Genomic DNA, 21,280 nt, shown 5'->3' on the forward strand with positions numbered 1-21,280 from the left:
GGAGCCTGCTGGACACGCAGTACATTCACGTGTTTCCCCTCATATACAAAGGCAAGCATGTGCACAAAGTTGTATGCACGCACGCCAATGTATCTCTGAATGTCACTGTAACTGTGAGAGTTACAGAGGCAATAAACCATTTATATGTCACATATTTACAGTAAGATCTTAAACTGTGATTTTTTTATTTTTTCCATTCAATTATTTTTCCTCTTAATTAATTTCAGTTGGACATAAAAACTTGCAGGAGTGTCGGGGCGGTGCGTGGCGCAGTGGGTAAAGCGGCCACCCCATGTAGAGACTACAGTCCTCACCGCAAGTGGCCCCGGTTCGAATCCCACGTCGGGCAACCCTTTGCTGCATGTCATTCCCCCTCTCTCTGCCACCCCCTTTCCTGTCTATCTCTACTGTGTACTATCGAAAAAAGGCAAAAAGCCAAAAAATATACTTAAAAAAAAAAACTTGCAGGAGTGTCTAGGGTGATGTCAAAGCTGTTGTGTTGTACAACTATTGTACAACATTGTAACAACTATTATTGACGAAAAATAGCAATAAACTGCACAGTCAGAACAGTCCCTAAATAAATAATGCTTGATGGCATGGTGATCCAATTAAGATGATCATGACATCATTCCATCATATTTGCATTCAGCCTGGTGAATTTCAGCCTTTCGCCTGTTTGCTTCTCTCTGACTCCCTTTGCACAGTATTTACAGTATTTCAATACAGCTGCATTTAGTGAGTTTGATTGGGCCTGAGTGATCCACTGAAATGTATGACCATTAATGTGCAGTGAATAATGAACGCACTCAAATACAATTTCTCGGTGACATTTTTCATGCTCAGTAGGGGTGAGGGAAAAAATCAATACAGCATAGTATTGTGATATTTTGCATGGCAATATTGTTTCAGATACAGTTTTCATTTGATGACATCATTTGCAGTTGAAAAAAGTTACTAAACCGCAATATATCGCAGCATATTTAAATCTTTTTCGCACTAATATTGTATTGAGACACAAGTATCGTGATAAGATCGTACTGCAGGGCCTCTGGTGATTCCCACCCCTAATGCTCAGTATCTCAGAGATTGAATTTACATACAAATCTGTTATGTTAGCCAGTGTTGAATCTAAATTTCCATGGTCTTTTTGTAAGTGGACTCTTATCACGATGGCCCCCCCTATCCTTGACCCTTGGTGGACATCAGGGGGTCAGTTACATGTAAGCAACATACAGACTTTACATAACCTTTCACACGGCCACCTAATGCTTAAAAATGGCTCCTGCAGACCTCTTAGGTGTCACAGCTCTACAGACCACAAAGATGAGGGTTGTTGCACTTCTGCTGCTCAGCTGCTGCCTGTCAGAGGCGAACGTCCTGGGGCAGAGGCTCGCTGCTATCGCTCATAGTCAGGATGAGGCTGCTGGAGCAGATAGCTTCACTCTGCTCAGAGAAATGATGGCTTTTTTGGATGAGCAGAGAAATGAGCTGGAACAGGCCAAAGAGAGACTGGCAGAGCTTCAGAAAGTGCAGGGTATGTGCAGCAGGTGATGCATGTCCTGCATCCTCCTGAGCGTCCAAAGTTCTTTTCACACTTGAATTATGCAGCGTTGTTATTAAATATTGAATTTTTTGTACATTTTAATGAACAGAACGGACAGCTGTTGACAGCCTGATGGAGGAACTATGGGAACAGGTGGATGCTTTGAAGAAAGGCTTTACAGGTATATTATGGAAACAACTAAAATAAAAATCTCTGTCTCTCCTTTTGATAAGGAGTATGTGTGTTTGACATTGCATTATTTCCATAATGTAAAAACAGACCATGAGGCCAGACTGAGAGTCAGTGAGATGCAGGAAGAGGAGCAAAGGAAGCAAGTGGAGCAAGTTGTGCGGTCGTATACTGGTAAAGCACATTTACCCATAACATGTATAATAAAAAGCCATTTAAATATCCATAAGATATTTCTTCTGTTTTATATGTGTGCGATTATCGATCTACTGCAGACTTTAATTCCTTTTGTTTTCATTTGTTAATATTATTGTCTATTATATAACGCAGCATTGGAGGCCAGACTGAACGCCAGTGATCTGGAGGGCCAAAGCAAACGGTTGGAACAACTGCGGAGGGAAAATAGAGGTAATACAAAAAACAACTCAATTATTAATGACCAGAAGTCGATTCCCCTCTCATCTCAATTTATCTAATCTCACCTCATTATTTATAGTTGACTGATTTTTTGAAGTCCTGCAATATTTATCCCTATTTTTGAACAAACAGAGTTGAACACAAGAGTGACAGACCTGGGAAATAAGCTTGGAGATGCAGATGCAGAAGTGAAGGCCCTGCAGGCAGCTGATCAAGGTAAATGAACTCCACTCATTTTTAATGATTATGTACAGCAATGTTTGCAAAATGTATTTGGTGGAAGGTAGAAGGACTATTGTGTTGTTATGTTTTTTCTTTTGGAATTTTCTGTGTGTTTTACTTTTCATTCGTTCTTAATGTAATAACCAGACTTTGAGGCAAGACTGAATGCCACTGATGTGCAGGCAGACACACAAAAGACTTTGGTGGCGTCATTACAGACTGAAATTAAAGGTAAATTAACTCAGACAGAAATTATTATATTAATACTACCACTTGATAAGATGTTTTGCTGGATTTAAGGGAAACAATATTTGACTCTCATCATTTCAACCTTCAGAGTTTGGGTCCAGACTGCAGACCAGCGAGACTCTCGAGAAGGAGCTGAATGTCCGGCTTACCAACACAGAGACAGAGGTGGAGGCGCTGAAGGGTGTGGATCAAGGTAAAGAGGAGATCCTTCTCAAAATATTTTTATGCAAAAACGTATTGTTTATTCTGACGATTTTTTTTCTTTCTTCTATCCTCACTGAGAAGAACTGGAAGCAAGACTGAACGCCAGTGATTTGGAAGGACAAAGCACGCGTGTGGAGCAGCTACAGAAGGAAAGCAAAGGTAACACAACAAACAAGTGAATTATTAATGCCTAGAAAAGTAGATTTTCCTCTCTTCTCAACTCACTTTATGATTTATATTTGACTGGAGAGAAACTCGCTGTATTTATTCGCCCCTTTGTTATGAACATTTTACCATGAAAAGAGTTGAACATCAGATTGACGGAGCTGGGGAATAAGTTTGGAGATGTTGACATAGAGGTGAAGGCACTGCAGACAGCTGATCAAGGTCAGTAAATCACATATTCACTGCATGGTTATGTTTGAAAAAGTAATATTTTGAGGCGTCAGATGTTGTCTATGTTAGTTAATGTTGTGTCTAATTCCTCTGTGTATTGAGTAGATCTAGAAGCCAGGCTGAATGCAACCAATATCCAGGCAGAGACTCAACGAGCACTAGTGGCACAATTACAGATGGAAATTAAAGGTAGGCCTTCACGTAGCAATTGTTATACTGGTACAATTACACTGTGAATAAGGAATTTATCAGAAAATAGAAGATGTTGAAATCAAATTTAAATCCTATCCTCATTTGAACCGTCAGGGTTTGAGTCCAGACTGGAGACCAGTGAGAGTCTTGACAATGTGTTGGCTACCAGGCTGGGAAAGACAGAGACAGAGGTGAAGGTGTTGAAGACCACTGATCAAGGTACTGTACAGTGTGAGACATTCATATGGATACTTGCAGTTAGGTTAGGGCACTGAAAGCTGCATACCCTCTGATTTATACTGCATTTCACATCCCCCAGTGTTTTGCACATAGCATGCAAAATAGACTATACTATGCTGCGCATACATGCATGCATGCATGCATAACCGAGTAGCACTATCTATTTTCTGTTTTTCTTAAATTGTCTGTCTTGAAACAGATGAAAAAATCACTTAACACTATCTGATCATCCTAAATTCAGTTCAGTTCTTTGATGTTTATATGTCTCAACACATGACACAAAATCCCAATATCTCTAAAAAAAAAAAAAAGGCCAGTGGTTGCATTGTATTAGAGGTTTATCAAGCCTTTCTTCCTCTTTATCTCCTCTCGCTATTAACTAAACTATACTAATCTGACACTGTTGTTTCATTTTCCAAAACCTCCACCTAAACCAAAGAGTTGGATGCCAGGTTGTCAACCAGTGAGAGTCTGACAGGGGAGCTGAAGGTCAGCCTTGAGAATGCACTGAAACAAATGCAGGCACTGAATGCAGCTGATCAAGGTAAAAGAGAATAAGTGCTGTACATCACCCACATTCTGATCATAGTGATAATCTGTATTTGCCTAACTGATGATCCACAGATCTGACAGCCAGACTGGGGCTCACTGAGAGCCTGAGTGAGGAGCTGAAGATCAAGAGTGAAGATGCAGAGAGGGAGGTGAACGCTCTCAAGACAGCTGATCAAGGTAGCCGTCCAAGTAATGAGGGGGGATTGAGACTGTATGCTCATTCTGATCTCCTCAATGATCTAAATGAGATAAAATGACTGAATTAATCTTGTGCTTTTTTTTTCTTCCACTAGAGTTCAAGTCCAAATTAGAGGCCAGTGAAGGCTTGACTGAAGAAATTAACACACGCCTTGGAGTCACTGAAACTAAAGTGGAAGCACTGCAGAGAATGAATACAGGTAGCGAAACATATATTGTATTTACATACCCTGTCTATAAAGTTATCATGACCACAATATCAGTAGGTAGGTTCACTGCACTCATAGTTTTCAATATCCCCACAGAGTTTGACGCTAGACTGAAAGCCGCTGAGATTTTGAGTCAGGAGATGAACACAAAGCTGGAAAAAACAGAAGCTGAGATGGAGGCACTCAAAACAGCTGATCAAGGCAAGCTTGTCATATCTGCTCATATATCTGTTCCCTGTACAAACACATCCACGTTAAGCTTCAAATGTTATTATGAAGTTATCCTTTTGTTATGTTTTTGTTTTATTTTGGTATTTTGTCATGGCACTGACTCCAGGGAATTTTATCGTGTTTTATATATTTTCATGACAGAGCTGGAAGACAAACTGGAGAAGAATCAGGCTGTGCAGGAGGAGCTGAAGAACAAGGTGGAGCAGACGGCTGCTGCAGTGGAAGAGGTGAAGACAACAATGACTGAAGGTAAAAGAGTCTAGACATCAATATGGCATGAATGACATTTGGCTTTAAGTACATAGAGATTACATGCTGTTTTTTATTGTAGCTCTGCTGTCTCTTTTTAAAAGTATAGCTACATAAGAAGAACTGTCCATCATATTCTTTGTTGTTGATCTTTTAACAGATAAGGTGGCCTTCTCAGCTGCTTTGGAAGAGAACCAAGTGCACATTGGGCCATTTAACAGTGAGACTACTCTTATCTACAAGAAAGTCATCACCAACATTGGTGAAAGCTATAATCCCACAACAGGTAATGTATTACAGTAACATATTTGTGTCATCTGTGCATTAATTTCAATAACAAAATACAATAATGTGTAAAGTCTTTTGACCAACAACCTCCTACAGTGTTGTATCTTACAGCTTAATTTAATAATTTATGAGCCTGAGCGTTGTTTGACTTTCCCTGGTATATTCCTGCTGTTAGTCTTGGAAGTGGTTAATATATAGTAACAATGCTGTGATGCATTTCAATTAGAAACTCATCTGGTTCTTCAAAAGTTGAATTTAAAATCACGTTTTCAAGTCTTAGCCTCATTGTCCCCTTCATGCTTCTGACTTCCTGCACAGGCGTCTTCACGGCACCAGTGAGCGGCGTTTACCATTTCACCCTCTACTCACATGCTAACGGTGGACACCCTGGCTTTTTGTTGCTGTACAAGAACGGTGAGGTTGTTGTGGGCACAGCTGAGCACGCCACCGCCTCAGACGTCACTGACAACGGCTCTAACGGAGTAGTGCTGCTGCTTCAGAAAGGAGACCAGGTGGATGTGCACATGGAGGCCAGGTCATGGGTCTGGGCAGACAGCGATCGCAACCTCTGTACATTCACTGGTATTCTGCTCTACAGTATGCCCAGTGATGCGCCCAAAACCATCCAATAGCCTTACCAGTGCAATCGGAATCCTCTATGACTAAAAAAAATAATAATAATATTTCATTTGATTGCAGTAACATCATTATGGAGAAGCAGATACTGATTAATCTTTATGGATTCACAGTTCAGCTCTCATTGATCAAATCAGAGCGGATATTCAGGTCTCTTTGGTTACAGTGTAACTTTTTGATTCTCATTATAAATCTGATTAATTTCTAAGAAACAGCTAACAGTGTTATACTAGTGCTTTGCCGGACCTATACGGCTTAAGACATAAAAATCATGACATGAACTGTGCAGATCTATTTAACACACAGCACGCGTATTATTCTGTCGGTGAACGTGTATAAGCTCCTAAAGATCATACCAACATGAAAGAGAATGAGAATAAGGTCATGACATGGAGTGACGGCGGTGTTAAAATGACAAGTGCACGCATGAGAAAATGTGTTTGAGGCTCTACGTAAGGATGTTTTCACATCCAAGTGAACATGGTGCCTGGAGAAGCGAAGCCTTAATCCCCGGCTTCCCTCCGTTCTTAAGACGGTGCAGTGTAGGGAAAAGCCCCTTTTCCTTATCATGGTTCGATGTTTTTAATTAGCTGGAGGGTCAAAGACTCGACAGTGAGGGAAGCCTCGGAGCTTCCTGTTCAAATCCCCTCCTCCTACAGGTATCACGCCGACCTTCAGTCCGACCTGACAGCTGCCAACGAGTTCAGCTACACACTCTGAAGATTTGTTTTCACAAAAGGCTGGCACTGCCTCAATTGAAATATTTCAATATGTATGAAAATAATCCTTCTAATTGTACACTGAAAGCAGAATGATCGAACTGGGAAAACATGTATCTCTGTACTCTGTGCTCACATCTAAACCAAAATAAAATAAAATCAAGAAAAGTCCAGTTTTTTATCTATTGATTTGCAAAGAGATAACTGTTTTACAGTGACGCTGCTGTGCACTACGCCAAGTGTTACACAGTGTTCCATTAAGGACCTATTTATATATTTGTTGCACTGTGTCACTGAGAAATGACCTCACAGTCTCTCTTGTGCAACCATGTGCAATAAGGAATTTAAATGAAATGGAGGGCATGTAGACACATCAAGTCAATGTAGCTGGGAATCTCAGCTTGTGTTACGGAATTGGAGAAAGAGAGGAAGAGAGATGAAAAATGTTAAGAGAGAGACAATGAAGGAGAGAAGCAAAGGAGAGAGATAGGAGAACCAGATGGTATGAAATACAATGAAGTAAGACAACATTTTCTTTGTTGAAAGTATTACTGCAACTTGGTTGCGCCTATATAAAATGGCAGGAGGCTGGATACTTCAATTTGTGACCTAAAAATCTCACAACTTTTCCATTAGACTTGGCTGTTTTTCTATCCAGAGCAACTTAGTGTACTGTATGCCTACATGCTAAACTAAAATAGTGGCAATCATGTGGATAATTGCATGTACACATTAGCATCTAGCCATTCAAGTGCAGCCTATCAAAGCACTCCTCCAAAATCGCCTGGTCTCTGGTCAGCAAGACAGAAAAGTGAAAAAATTCCATCCATTTTATAAAAAATGTAATATTTACTGTTAAGTTGTCACATTATTGTCACTCTGTCACAAATGCTAAATCAGTTTCCTTCAGAGAAAGTTAAAAGAGGAAACCTAAGGGAAGGACAGAGGGTTAAGAGTGGGAGGGGAAGAGGAGTCAGATTCAGAGTCTGTGAAAGTGAGGCAAAGACAAAGAGAAAAGACAAAAAAGAAAAGCCAGAGACAACTATTACAGTTAAGCTAAAAATGACTGTTTAGATCAGTTTCAGGCCATTCTGCAGAGCCCTGCACTAATATTATGCTGCTGTGACCCGCTGCCCTTGCCACCCATCGCCTGTCTGAAACAACACCAGCGGATATTTACAGTTCCAGGCATGGTGACCTTCCTTCTCTGAACCAGCATGTTAAGTCTAGACATTCAGCTTTCAACTCATTTATTATGTACCAAGGATGTTTGTTTGCGTGAGGCTGATAAATACATGGGGTGCTCTGTATTCTACCAGGTTGCCAGAGATAGAAATAAACAAGGGTGACCCGTTCCTGACATTCCCTGCTCTCGTCCTGTTTTATGTTTTACTTTAATGTATGAGAGCCCCTGGCCAGGACAGCTCTGTTGATTCACAGAAGTGCAAATGTGTGCGTGTGCTTGTGTGTGTATGCCTGCAAGAGAGAAAGAAAGAGAGAGAGGGTAAAATAAAATTGAATAGTCTTTACATTCTTCTTTCTTACATATGATGCTCATGATTCACTGTAATATTATATTTGAGTCAAAATGTGTTCTATGTGCCTGTGTGTGAGTGTGTATGTACCTGCGCTAGTGGCTTGAACAGTCTGCATGTGTGTGTGTGTGTGTTTGCGTGTGCATTGCTTAAGACATCTCTCACCCATTAGACCTAATGCTACATGACAGTTCTGGATCAGACTGCTAGCTATTCAAGGCTACTCTGCTCACTACACACACACACATATAAAAACACACAGAAGCATCAAACTGCACTTTTTTAACCGTCCTTCCTCCATATGGAAACAGATGGGGAAAAAAACGTAGTGTGGTCGAACACTACAGCGCACATCGCCGCCCTTATGGCCGGCACTGTTACAGGGTGTTAAGTGAATATCTATGAGGCTGTTGTTATGGGATCCCTTTGAGGAATGTGAGTGCTGTGGAGCAGACACAGTGTGCATTAGGCCATGCTTTAGTAGTCTGTTTTTGAAAGCATTTCTCAGTAGTGTATGCTGTGGTTGGTTTCATTCACTGATGATATTAATGAGCAGCCTTGGGGTTTTACGTGAGCGTCCCACACTGCAAGTAGCACAGTGGAGGAGCAGTACCTTTTCACAAGAAGACAAGTTATTAAGGGTACTACTACACTTCTTTGCTACTGGACTTCCATAAAGTGGCAAGTGAGTGACAGATGACTGAAAGAATAGTCAAGTAAAACACATGAAAGAGTCTCTTGCTACATAAATATGAACTCAACAAACTACAGTGAGTTATGGATAAATACTTTATATTTTTATTTTATATTGGCAGTTTGTAATATATCACTACAGATTCCCAACTGCACTGCCACGGGATATGATGTATTGACAATGACACTGGAACTTATTTCTTTACATGCACCATATACTGTATCAATTACCAGGAGCATGCAATTACAGACTAATGATGTAAATTAAAAATAACCCCATAAAATAAATACATGGTAGTGGCATGCACATGTAGTATAGTGAAGCAGCAGAGGAAAAAAAGCCCTGAGGCAGAGAGGAGAAAAAATGAGGGAAGAAGAATAACAAAAGATAAAAGATAAATCATTTCTATATTTCTGAATGTTCAAATAACCTGTCACAGAGATAAACTGCTATTAGGAAGTTGACATGGCTATTTTCCTGCCCTTGCTCTCTACATTGCTGTCAGTTCTTCTCCCCTTGTCTTATTAGCTGCTTCTTTCTCAATTTCTCTTCTCCACCTCCCTCGGCCGTTTTATCACTTCTCACTCACTTTTCTACCCACGGATGAAGTGATTTTCTAAGACTACCAACAGCTCTTATCTGAAAACACTGGTTTCAGAGCCCAGTAATTGGTGGAAGGGTTTAAAAATGGAGCTGCCACTGCAAAAGCACATGGCCAGGCGGCAAGTATGCGATGACTCAGGCTTGCTATTCCCAGTCCTCAAACTTTTTGAGAAATGAGGAACAGCAGCAGTCATTATTCAATGACAAAGACGGAGCCACGGTACATATCTGCATCTTAAACAACCCTGACATGTGCACGGGCAGCTCGCCTGAAGCAATACATTTGGGTGTGATTATGAATTAGCAAAACATCTTTCAAAAGTTTCAAGCCTGCGTGAGAACTTTTTGTTTATAATAAATGAAGTCCCTTCATTAAAGCAAATGGAAAGCAAATTACAGAGAAAATGAATGTCGCAGAACAACCGCTCTTATTCATATCAATGCTGGTTGTGAACTTATTAGATTAGGAAGTTCTGCCTCACTATCCTGTATTATTACACATTAACACTTTGTGGAGGAACACCAACTGACAGTAGATCGCAGTTGATGAATACATTTGTGTTATACAGTATCATGCAGCTGCTGTTGGGGCCCACAGACACTCATGACTCCTAAAGCCACAACGCAGTGGGGACCGCGTAAGGCACGGAGCAAGACGGCCTGCGTCAGACAGCTCAATATCCTCAAAAACTCTCCTTTAGGTAAGTCATTTCAGTTCCTGCTTATCTTAACTCCTTCCCTTCAGTGTCCAGTCACACTTATCAGCTTATTCTCTTTTACTCACGGTTGATACCTAATGTCTGCTTTGTAATCTTTTTCTGTTTGGTCTCTTCTGTGTCTGTGTCTGTGTCTGTGTGTTCCTCGCTATCTCTTTCTCTCTGTGTCAAAGTCATTGAGGTGTAAATTCACATTAGTGTGAGCATTCCTCCCAGACAGGAGCTACCAATGACTGGCTATATAGGTCAGATGTGTGTGTTTGTGGCTTTGTGTGTGTGTATGCGTGCGCGTACGTGCATGTGTGTTGTGACGAGTAGCAAGAGCAATACTGCATTCTGTCATCAGGAGACCCACTGAAAGTATTCCTCATCTCAACACATGCACAAACCCCACCAACACAGCGATGTTGCAGAAGTGACCTCACAACAGCAGCTTGTATAAACACTAATGTGCACTACAGTGTGTGAGAGGTTTCCTGATTCAGGTTGGCAGGTGCTCCCCACCCCACCGCTGTGAATAAACACTAGTGTCCATATTGGTGCTTCTCAGCTCTTGGGAATTTATGTTATCCTATTTTCCTCCTGACCTTTAATTTGAAAAATGGACCACCTACCGCCTGTTGCTGTAACTTAATTCAAATTTCAGAGAATAACCAATGCATATGAGCCAATGTTTTTGCATATTTGTCCTCGTTATTGTTTTCTATTTTTGTGGCATTGTGGACTAATAAAGACAACTTGACTTCACTTTACTTAAAAAGGCTCTTCAAATGTTATTGTTGTTGACTGATACAAATCTCAGGTAGATCGATCAAACACATCCTAATGCTTGACAGAGGATCAGTAACACAATCTCAAATTCAATACAACTCATTGTAGCTTCCAAATATAAAGACACAAGCTCTAGCATAGCTGGTTCTGACAGCTTATATAATGTGTAAACACAATACAAAACAAGGGACCAATAAATGTTAATTGTGTGAAGCATGTGTCCAAACCATGAAGTTGAAATCTGCTACTGAACTAATTATGCCGTGATACTTCTGTCAAATGCAATTTGAGGTGCTTTTTCCCTCAATTATCTCTGAAAATGTCACCAGTCCATGACCATTCTTAAGGTCAGCCCCCATCTCCGAGTGTTTTTCCGAGTGTGCTCAAAAACGCTCATGTACAAGTTTGTGCATGGCTGGCTTTGTGTTGCTTTTGAAAGGCTGTGCGCATTCAGATATTCGGTGTCTGCAGAACTGTGCGCACAAGGTGTGTCATGCATTTGACCGTGTACCATCATGTATGTGTCACTCAGCCTAAAGTGTGTTACATGAAGTGTGTGTCTTGGCTATGGAAATAGTAGCTGCTCTGCTCTCCCGCTGTGTCATCCATAGCTGGCACATTAGTGTCAGTCTGACTCTGAACGGTCACAGCATGTTCACCCTGCGTCCGTGGGCTGGAATTAACCTCGCAGTCTATCAGAGAGGGTTTTAGAGAGGATCGATAACGCAGCCCACCATTAAATAGAAGCGAACTAACTGATAATGGCCAGAGAGGTGCACGAACTGAATCAGTGCAGAAAGTACGAACAGATGAAAATTGCTATGTCAAGCCTCTTACTGTTATACTCAGTGAAATTAAGAGAATAGAATAGCAGGCACACGCATTTAGAGCCAGCAGAGGCAAGGTTCATTTTTGAAATGGAACTGAAACATCTCCAGGGATCCACCTATGTAGCGAGCAGTGAGCTCAACGTTCATCCCAGTCAGTCAACTCGGATTTACCCCTAAATGAGTGCAGGGTCGGTCCACCATTTGGACGGAAACCAGTGCAAGGACACATTCAGCATTGAAAGTGAATGCTGGTTAGGATCCCTGTCACACTGACTTAACGTTGAAAAGTAGAACATTAAGATGTACTAGAGCATACTGCTTTCTATATCCAAAACCTATGAATGTCACCAGTCAACACCTGGAAAAGAAGCACAGCAACTACAGAGGCATATGTGTAATGGCAGGTTCATGCAGTAAAATCTTGGCTTCATAATTGCAGCAGAAACTGAACGAACCAGCAGTTTGATAGAGGATCAACTTCACTGGTGAGAAAACCCCACTGGGACATTCAGAGACCCCAGCTTGTATGTTTGGGTTAATTTAGACTTGCCAGAAGACATGCTGGGCGTCTGTCTGACTGGGGATGCTTACGTCATTAGAGAATGTGAGCGTGTACACGCGTGTGCCCTTGTGTATGTGCGTTTCTGTCCTGAGGCAGTGACCTTAATCTGGAGCACAAGGGTGACACAGGCTCAGACCAGACAGTGACAGAGATGACCTCATGCATCAAAACACACACACACACACACACACACAAACATTGAGCTTTACCTACCTCTGGGGCTATGTAGTCTGGAGTGCCGCAGAAGGTGCGTGTGGTCACTCCTTCTAACATGTTCTCTTTACACATGCCAAAGTCAGCAATCTTAATGTGTCCCTCGCAGTCCAGCATCACATTGTCCAACTTCAGATCCCTGAGGAGGGACACAGACATTCAAAACATCCTTGAAGCTGTTGACCTCTGCTTTTAAATGTTTCATCAGGTGGCTTTCACTGCTAAGGCTAACTGGATAATGCTTCTTATCTGCGATTTATTCCAAACAAACCTCTGATATATACAGTATAGCACATTATTTCTATGACTTACAGAAACGTGTAAGAACTGAATTAGAAGAGCAGTGGGTATTACACGGTGTAAACTGGTTAACACTCACCTGTAGATGACTCCTTTACTGTGCAGGAAGAAGAGGCCAACAGCAATCTCTGCTGCATAGAACCTGCAATAACAACCACACATTTACAGGCTCTCAATATGAAGAAATTGTACCTTCAACCGACTTTTGAGGAGGTTTTTCTATATTCAAGAAATAATAACAACATCACAGAAAATTGTACTTTATCCAAAATTGTCAAATCACGGTTTGTTGTGTACGTTTGTATCACCAAGTAATGATGTTAACAGACTGAGATGAAAACCAAGATCTTAAACCGCCATGTCTTACACTGCCTGAGGCTCCTTGAACTTGCCCACTTGTTGGATATGGTACATGAGGTCTCCCCCATTCACAAACTCCATGACAAAGTAGAGACGATCCTGTGGTCACACAGAAAGAGATACAAAAGTAGAGGAGGTGGGGGTGGATGAGGCATGAGAGGGTAGAAAGAGAAAAGCACAGAACATCACTGTTTTTGCACAAAGAAAATTGCAAGTTCCATAAAAACTGCTCCACAGTTGTTGTTTTTTCTATTTGCTGTCAAACTCTGAACAGAAAAGATACAGTTCAGTGTTACAGGCTCCCCTCGCTCTGCTGTCTGAGCCACTCCATCGTTCCCGCTACATTTTCCATGACAAGGTGACCTAAAAAGCCCACAACAAAGTGCTTCATGGAAAAAGAAAACACAGACATCTGTCAGGAAATATTCACTTTGCCTAACGGTGCTGGTTGCTTACAGCCCATGACAAGTTTGGCCTGACCCTCGTCACACTGTGTTTGAATGTCTCTTACTGGCAAAGCGTGAAACAACTAACTCTCACAGCAACAGAGCTACACAGATGGCGAGGCTGAACCTTCCACCTGGTTTGCCAGGGTGTCAATACCCACGACCAAACAGGCAATGTGCGATACACCTTCTTCACTTCTCTGAACCTCTTGCATTTCTCTGAGTTCTTCTAACTCTTTGACACAGCGGTGTTCTCACTCAATAAAAGATGCTTCAGCCGGTTTTGACTCTCATGAATTCTGATGAATATTGACAACACGCTATTCTCAAAAACCTTTTTCGGATTCTTTCAAAAAGAGCATTTCATCTTAAATCTCAAAGTGTTTGTGTGAAACAGCTCTGATATCAAAAACACAACAACTTAACAATAATAAACAGTAGGTTACATTTACAGACCAAAACATCCAGAGGCAAACATTTAGTGGTGCACTGAGCTGACAGCAAAGCTGTACCTGCCTAATATGCCTTGTCTTATTGGGACTGAACAATATGAGGAAAATAAATCATATTGTAATCAAATTGGGAGATGTTTGTGATTTCGCATTTAATTTTCAACGAAAATTGAGAATATGATGTCTAGGCCAAGACTTTCATTAATGTTCTGCTGTGATACATCTTAATTTTATCAAAAAAAAACTGCAGCTTCACATATTTGGATATTGCGATTTCAATCATATTTTCATTTAATGTTCAGCAGAAAATTGACAATAACATTATGATCATTAAAAAGATATAAAAAGTAATAAGTACTAAAAATAACAAAGCTTTCAGTCTCTTTTTTGGAAAAAAAATTTGGTCTCAAATACGAGAATAGGTGGAGAGAGGTAAAAAGAGTCTGTAACCACAACTGTACAAATGTGATTAAGTGTGATATAATCCTATGTCTATTATTATAACATACCGTATCATCAATATTCCACTTCTTACAAACCACAGTTATTGTCAATACCAGTACAAGCAACATCTCTTGGAGGATGTGTTAGTGTGCAACACAGTTAGTCTGTTTTTGTGTGTGGGAGTATGCACAAGCATTTGTATATTCATGAATAAGCTATGAACCAGGCAGTGTCTCCTTCTATTTCCTCTGTGTGCCTATTGGGGCTGCGGTTGTAATCAGCTGCTACTGGTCAGCTTTGCCGCTGTCTAACCAGTGGCTGAGTGCATTCACCAAGAGGCATGCTGATAAAGCTAACCATTCGTTGTTTTTTTTAACATTTACACGTAATTGTGCGGAAGGAGTGCAGCATGTAAAGCTTTCAATGAAAGACGCTGTCAGGTTAAATTCAAGAAATCTTTCCAAAGACGTAAAGATCAGAATACCAGGTTATTTGACTTTATCGTTGACATAAGACAAATATTTCATCTGCCGAATAAATACGTGTCATTTGTCAATGACCGTCACATTATGTCACTCAACCATCAGCTGTTATTGTCAGAGAGACCTTGAGTGATTCTCAAAGACCTAAAAGAAATGAGGAAACTTTGTCTGGATTTGGCTCAAGTGTCAGTGTGTGTGTGTGTGTGTGTGTGTGTGTGTGTGTGTGTGTGTGTGTGTGTGTGTGTTCTCTAATGTAACAGCTAATACTCCTGATGTTGTTGTTGTTAATGAAAATCATAGAGAGGTGCTCATTCTGGAGGTCGGCTGTACCTTTGATTACAGCCTAGAGGAGGCCTTTCTGACCAAAGTGCTGAAATACCAGCAGCTGAAGCAGACCATCTCTCAGCTGGGCTACAGATGTAAACTTCTAGTCTTTATATTTGGTAGTCTGGAGCATGTGCATAAGTTGGTTGTGAGGGGCCTTCAAATGGCCGGCCTCCCTAAAAGAAGAGCTAAACAGTTGGCCAGGTACTGCTCAGTCTCAGTTATTATTGGTAGCCGCTCAATCTGGAGGAGACGTTGTTTTTTGTATCCTTGAATGTCTGCTTTCTATCTGACCTGTAGGTCATTCTGCATGTAACTGTGTTCAGCTGCCCAGGCGCTTTGTGTCTGACCGTCTCCCGTTGTCAACTGCACTGGCAGAGTTTATGTCCCTTGTGCAAGAACCCTTGTACTTCTTTATATGTGGGCATAAATAAATATTTCAAATGTGCGTGTGCACACATTATGCATATACTATATGAGAGCATGTTTTTTCACTATGTGTGACCACGTCATGTAGTCTGGTTTTGGTATGACTCAAAGTCAATACACAAGTTCACGCACACACAAACCTCAGCACTCTAATTAAGGTTTGTTTGTTTCCGCTTTAGTTTTTTGTTTTTGTTTTTTTAATTGTGCTCGTCATGCACGTCCTCTACTGCTCTCTACATCACTCCATGAGTAATATGTTTAGCTAAAAGCCCCTTCGTGAATGAATTTGGTTCGACCTGACCTGGGGTGCCTTGTCCTGATGTGTGCCCGGGAGCGTTTTACCTACCACAGTCTGGAAGCACGAGTGGAGATGTGTGAGGAAGGGCGGCTTGTCCTCTTGGGCCAGGACTCTCTTCTCCACCATGGTGCATTCAACATCATCGTCCTGGATCACCACATCTTTCTTCAGGATCTTGATAGCATACAGCTCTTCAGTGCCCCTCATCTCTGCCAACATGACCTTCAGAAGAAACAGAGAAGGGGGGTGGGGGTCAGAACAAGAAAAGCTTATAATTAGATGCTCTTTGTTTAGATACTGTACACGTTGCCTCAGGTCAGTTGTCTCACCTTGCCGAAGCTCCCTTTCCCCAGCACAGCCAGGAAGGAGAAGTCGCCGAGTTTGACTTGGTCCAGGCTGCTGGATGGCAGCTGGCTAGAGCCGGTGTCATCGGTCTCGTCGTCGATCACCTTTTTACCTGGGCCTAGCTTGGCTTTCTGTACTCAGGGCACAGAGGACAGGGTGGGTAAGAGATACACATCTTAAAAGTAAGGCACACATAATGTAAAATGGCGAGTGTGTACTTCAGTCAAAATAGCAGGTTCCTCAATTTCCTAAAAACATGGACCTTGAAGAGTTATCAAATTGTGGTGGATTCTTCTTGTAGTAAAATGCAATGAAAAATATCTCCAGACCCAACCCTCCAGTGACTCTGTCTGAATGAAACATCTACAACCATTAGATATTTCAGATATATGAATTTCATTCCTAAAATGCCCCAACATCTTTGGGAAAGTATCCTCTTCATGTGCTCACACACACACTCACTCACACTGTTGATTTGCTCAGTCACAGCCACAATACAGTCATTGATGAGCAGAATTGAAAATTAAGGAGGTGAAATGGGACTGCGGTGCCACTGTAGAGCTGGTGTGATTTTAAGAAATTGCTCCATACAAAGAAATACAATTAAATTAGGTGCAACTAACTGCGTCAAACATGAGGATATTAACATCCTAAACCATCCTAAAGCATCCTAACTAGCAATTCTCATTCAAATGAAGTGCAACCTGAGTACAGGCTGCTCTTGTTATTTGTTAATGTCGTAACTGTGGAGAAAGTTTATACAAGTTCAACAAGATCACTAACATTATGAACAATGGACATGAATGCCTGTATGTTCGGTGGACACTTTCTTATTGCGCATAAACACATATTTTGAAGATACGTACACCTTCATAACTGGAAATAGACAGAACATTAGTTTAAGCTTTAAATCATTGGAATCACTTCTTAATGTGGTGTGAAAGTTACTATCACATCAAACCTAACCACTGCACTGCTGATGTCTCACTGGAGAAACACAGCTCCTGTAGTAATAAAGACAATGGTGCCACACTGTGGCGTCTGATGTTGACCTGTATTTGTAGAAATGTAAAGAGATTCTCTTCTTTGTGTTTCCTCCATGCCAGAGACATGCTCAGTATCCCGGGGGGAGCAAGATGCTTCAAGAAGCTTCCTAGAAAACTACAGTGTGTTATGCTGAAAAAGACACACCTTTCAATGCTAAACAACCACCACATACAGTATGACATAAGTTTCATGTACTTTTCTGTCCTGCTGCAAAAAGCACAACCTGCATTGACATGTCCAAACTTCACACTCAGCCAAGTCCAAATGCAGGTCCAAAATCATGCTGCACCCTGACATCATGGCTATAATCTACATCTACATGCTACAAAGAAGGCACTCTGTTTATCTTTAGCAAGGATTATTATAACAAACTGGAATACAATATTGTCGATATTCATTACTCTTCCTAAGAAAATAGACAGAAGTAAAGTAGCCTATGAGCAACCAACCTTCACTTGACATCAAGCCAGCGAAGGTCACTTTTGGTATAAACAAATGGTCCCAGTTACATGAAATATTTTGAAACTCTTTTAATATCTGTTGACAAAATAGAGACTGGTAGGAAGCGGGGAAAAAAATGAATGTAATCCAACAGCAAACTGATATGATAAAGTCCCTTGATTTATCACTTTTGACCTTCAGGAATCACTCAAAACACTGTTCAGATTAAATCAAGGCATTTAACATGACACAACCAACGCTGAGAAGCTTTAGTTTGGTTAATGGCGTCTACCATAGTCTGCTCTTTATCTGGGAGAGCAGCAGCGTAACTCAAAGCAGAGCAGACGGAACCAGACCACAGCACACCTGTAAGCTTTAGCCAATGAAAAGAGCTTGGCCGAGCCGAGCGAGCAGCAGCCTTACTTCCTTCCTCTCAGACGCACCTGATCAGAGTCTTCCACAACTGCTTGGTCCTGAAACCACAGGGAGAATGGAGCCAAAAGGGCTGACTCACTTAGTACACTTGAGCATCTTATATGCAGATAGTTGCAGGACAATAGGATTGTAGCTCATACACACAGAGAAAAAAGGAAATTGCAGAGCCCACGCCACAGGTGGTAGAATATAATTTCACAAGGCTGCTATTATAACTGTCAGTCACCATGATATACTGTAGTGGGAGGTTCACCATGTGACAGAAACACAGAACAAACACATGACTAAGTGAGAAAGACTTGATTTTACTGTTTTTTTGAGCAAGAGAAAAGGCATAATGTTATACCATGATGATAAAAAATAATAAATAAATGAAGGTAAAAGAAATTCTGTAAATGTCACTGAGAATTATAAAGTAAGTGCAAAGAAATCATATCCCCAACTAGGATGAAGAAGCACACACATACACAAACACTCAGCAACAGGGTTGCTCAATATTCTGAAGGATTTAGTTCAGTTCGTTGCTGACATCTAGTGGCCACAATAGAAATTGTTTCTCTGTGTTTTGTATCAAGTGTTGCCTATTCCTGTAGTTCACCATTCCTGCATTAGACTGAAAGTGAAGTGTGACCAGGAGATACAATGAGACGTAAACAGGTGGAAGAAGCAGAGATAGAGAAGATGACACACAATGCTGCAGCAAGCTCTAAGAGAGGACCATGGTTACGACCAGGTTATACCTGCAGTGATGATGATGTAAGCATGATGAAAACAGGCAGAGTTACCCACAGACAAGGCACAGACAGAATACAGGGACAAACATGCAGACAGATGTATGGCCGTGAACTGTGAACAGTTCAGCATCAGGATTTACTAACAATCCTCTGACAGTCTCCAAGGGACATGAAGCAGTGATGCTGAAAAACGCTCTCACTTGATTAAAATAAACACATCATTCTGTGACGGGCTTTAAGTGCCTCATGTTCCTCATTTATGTCAGGTGAAGAAATTTTGTTGACACAAATCCATCTAGTTATACTTTTCATATAAAAAAAAAATACCCTTCTCATTTGTGTTGGTATTTGAGTACTTCCAAACATAGTTTGCTTCTTTGTTTTAATGTGGTCATTTGTTTTATGAATACCCAACTCACACCCAGAACAAATTGTTAGTAAACTGGATCGATTTGCAGCAGTTTGGAACCACATACAAATGATCAAACATCACCACAACAGGATGAAACAAGAGGAGAGGAGAGGAGAGGAGAGGAGAGGAGAGGAGAGGAGAGGAGAGGAGAGGAGAGGAGAGGAGAGGAGAGGAGAGGAGAGGAGAGGAGAGGAGAGGAGAGGGCTACCTTTAGATTAAAGTTAATTTGGCAGTCCTGAGAGCAGGGGCAAGAAGGGAAGAGAGGGAGAGAGAAACTCTTGCATTAAATATGACAACGTGACACAGGATGAAGAAGCAGTTGTACAGTATAAGTCTCACCAAGCACACAGGAGGGAGCAGGAGGCTAGGGGAAAAAAGGGAGAGAACCACAGAGGGGTTTATGAAGAAGAGAGAGAGACAGGCTCTTCAGGCGAAGGACATCCAAAAATATGAAATATAAAATATAATAATAAAAAGGTAAAGTTAAGAGTACTGCTACTGTATATTGCCAGTGTGGTAATGCTTTTACATCAGAGATGTATGCATTAGCAGTTTCATCTATACTGTATATGTGATGAGGAGGTATGTTAAGATTCTTTTATCAAATTTCAGAAGAAAATAGAAATGTTGAAATTTTCTGTTCTCTGAAAATGCATGTGGACCAGCTTGTGTCTGCACGTGCGCATGTGTGCGTGTGTGTGTGTGTGTGTGTGTGTGTGTGTGTGTGTGCGAGCAGGGTGAAGGACTACCTGCTGAACCCTGACACACACAAAGCAGCAACACCTCGACCCTGATGCATCATGCATCTCGTTTTGCTGAACATGTGCACGGCAGGTCTTGTGGAGCTGTTACCATCACAACCACATACAGACAGGTGCCGAGAGGTCAGACTCATCTCCGACATCAATCAGCTCTCCTATTCTTCATCTCGTTTCTCTGCCTTCCCTCATCATTTCAGTGCTTTACTGCCACTGCCTGTATGAGGACCTAGAAAGACCTGTTGTATCCACATGTTACCACTAAACAGTCCCAAACCTGGCTCTGGTGGTAATGGTAATGGTAATATTACAATAGCAAGTTTTTTTTTAATCATTATTTCAAACGTCTATCTATTATCTTTTATGAATAAAATCCCAAGGACTCAATCAACCTACAGTAGATTATCACTGTACCGAAGAACAGGAAATATATACTAACAGGGAAGAGAAAGGGTAGTTGTAACTATTTTGTCACCAAAATAATATGCCAATTAGTTTTGGTTTGAATCCTAACCATGCACTTTCATCCTTTCCATTTTTTCTAATTCTATCTACAATTCTCAACTTTGTGTGGCAGAAATGTCACAGAAAATGAATTTATAAAGTCTCATCATGTGGCCTGGGCTCCCACTGAGAGGCTGAACAATATGAGAGGACAATCAGGGGACCACACAAAGTGCTGCTTGGCTCTCAGCAGGCCAGAAACACTACTGGTGCAGAAAAATGTATGAAGGAAAAGAGCATGCAGTCGAGTCTCATCATCCACCTCTGAAGATGTTTTTGTACAGTATGTTTTCATATTTACTGTACATTTGGGTGGGATTTCGATTAATTCAAGATACTCTTGATATTTCACATCAATGTTGGAAATGTGCTAAGATTATTAAGATGATGATCGTCAAATCAATTAAC

The 21,280-nt window shown here is 41.1% G+C and overlaps 2 protein-coding genes across 3 annotated transcripts in view; one reads left to right on the forward strand and one right to left on the reverse strand.

The window, feature by feature from the left end:
* prkcaa (protein kinase C, alpha, a) overlaps positions 1-21,280 on the reverse strand; it is a 133,655-nt gene that overhangs the window by 22,638 nt on the left and 89,737 nt on the right. The window contains exons 9-14 of one of the 2 annotated variants that reach the window (XM_085773420.1): positions 18,473-18,502; positions 16,526-16,672; positions 16,245-16,418; positions 13,329-13,420; positions 13,041-13,103; positions 12,662-12,800 (exon numbers count right to left, since the gene is read on the reverse strand). In XM_085773420.1, coding sequence (XP_085629546.1) covers positions 12,662-12,800; positions 13,041-13,103; positions 13,329-13,420; positions 16,245-16,418; positions 16,526-16,672; positions 18,473-18,502 — 645 coding nt within the window. The remainder of the gene's footprint in view (positions 1-12,661; positions 12,801-13,040; positions 13,104-13,328; positions 13,421-16,244; positions 16,419-16,525; positions 16,673-18,472; positions 18,503-21,280) is intronic. The other variant, XM_085773428.1, reaches the window with a different exon arrangement.
* Positions 1,225-6,882, forward strand: LOC146991485 (uncharacterized). Its single transcript, XM_085773407.1, has 18 exons — positions 1,225-1,537; positions 1,656-1,727; positions 1,826-1,909; positions 2,066-2,143; positions 2,285-2,368; positions 2,522-2,605; positions 2,712-2,816; positions 2,909-2,986; positions 3,131-3,214; positions 3,329-3,412; positions 3,530-3,634; positions 4,095-4,199; positions 4,280-4,384; positions 4,501-4,605; positions 4,711-4,815; positions 4,987-5,094; positions 5,255-5,380; positions 5,701-6,882. The coding sequence occupies exons 1-18, from the start codon at positions 1,279-1,281 to the stop codon at positions 6,012-6,014; spliced, it is 2,085 nt and encodes a 694-aa protein (XP_085629533.1). The 5' UTR covers positions 1,225-1,278; the 3' UTR covers positions 6,015-6,882.

Source organism: Trachurus japonicus, chromosome 1 (assembly GCF_045865225.1).
Source record: "Trachurus japonicus isolate A0001 chromosome 1, Traja_1.0".
NCBI classification, from domain to species: domain Eukaryota; kingdom Metazoa; phylum Chordata; class Actinopteri; order Carangiformes; family Carangidae; genus Trachurus; species Trachurus japonicus.

What these genes read in the sequence shown, in the direction of transcription:
- LOC146991485 (XM_085773407.1), top strand. Translation starts at nt 1,279, where the DNA reads ATGGCTCCTGCAGACCTCTTAGGTGTCACAGCTCTACAGACCACAAAG. An exon ending in AGTTGTGCGGTCGTATACTG is followed by an intron (nt 1,910 to 2,065) that starts GTAAAGCACATT and finishes TATATAACGCAG; the next exon opens with CATTGGAGGCCAGACTGAAC. An exon ending in GCTACAGAAGGAAAGCAAAG is followed by an intron (nt 2,987 to 3,130) that starts GTAACACAACAA and finishes TACCATGAAAAG; the next exon opens with AGTTGAACATCAGATTGACG.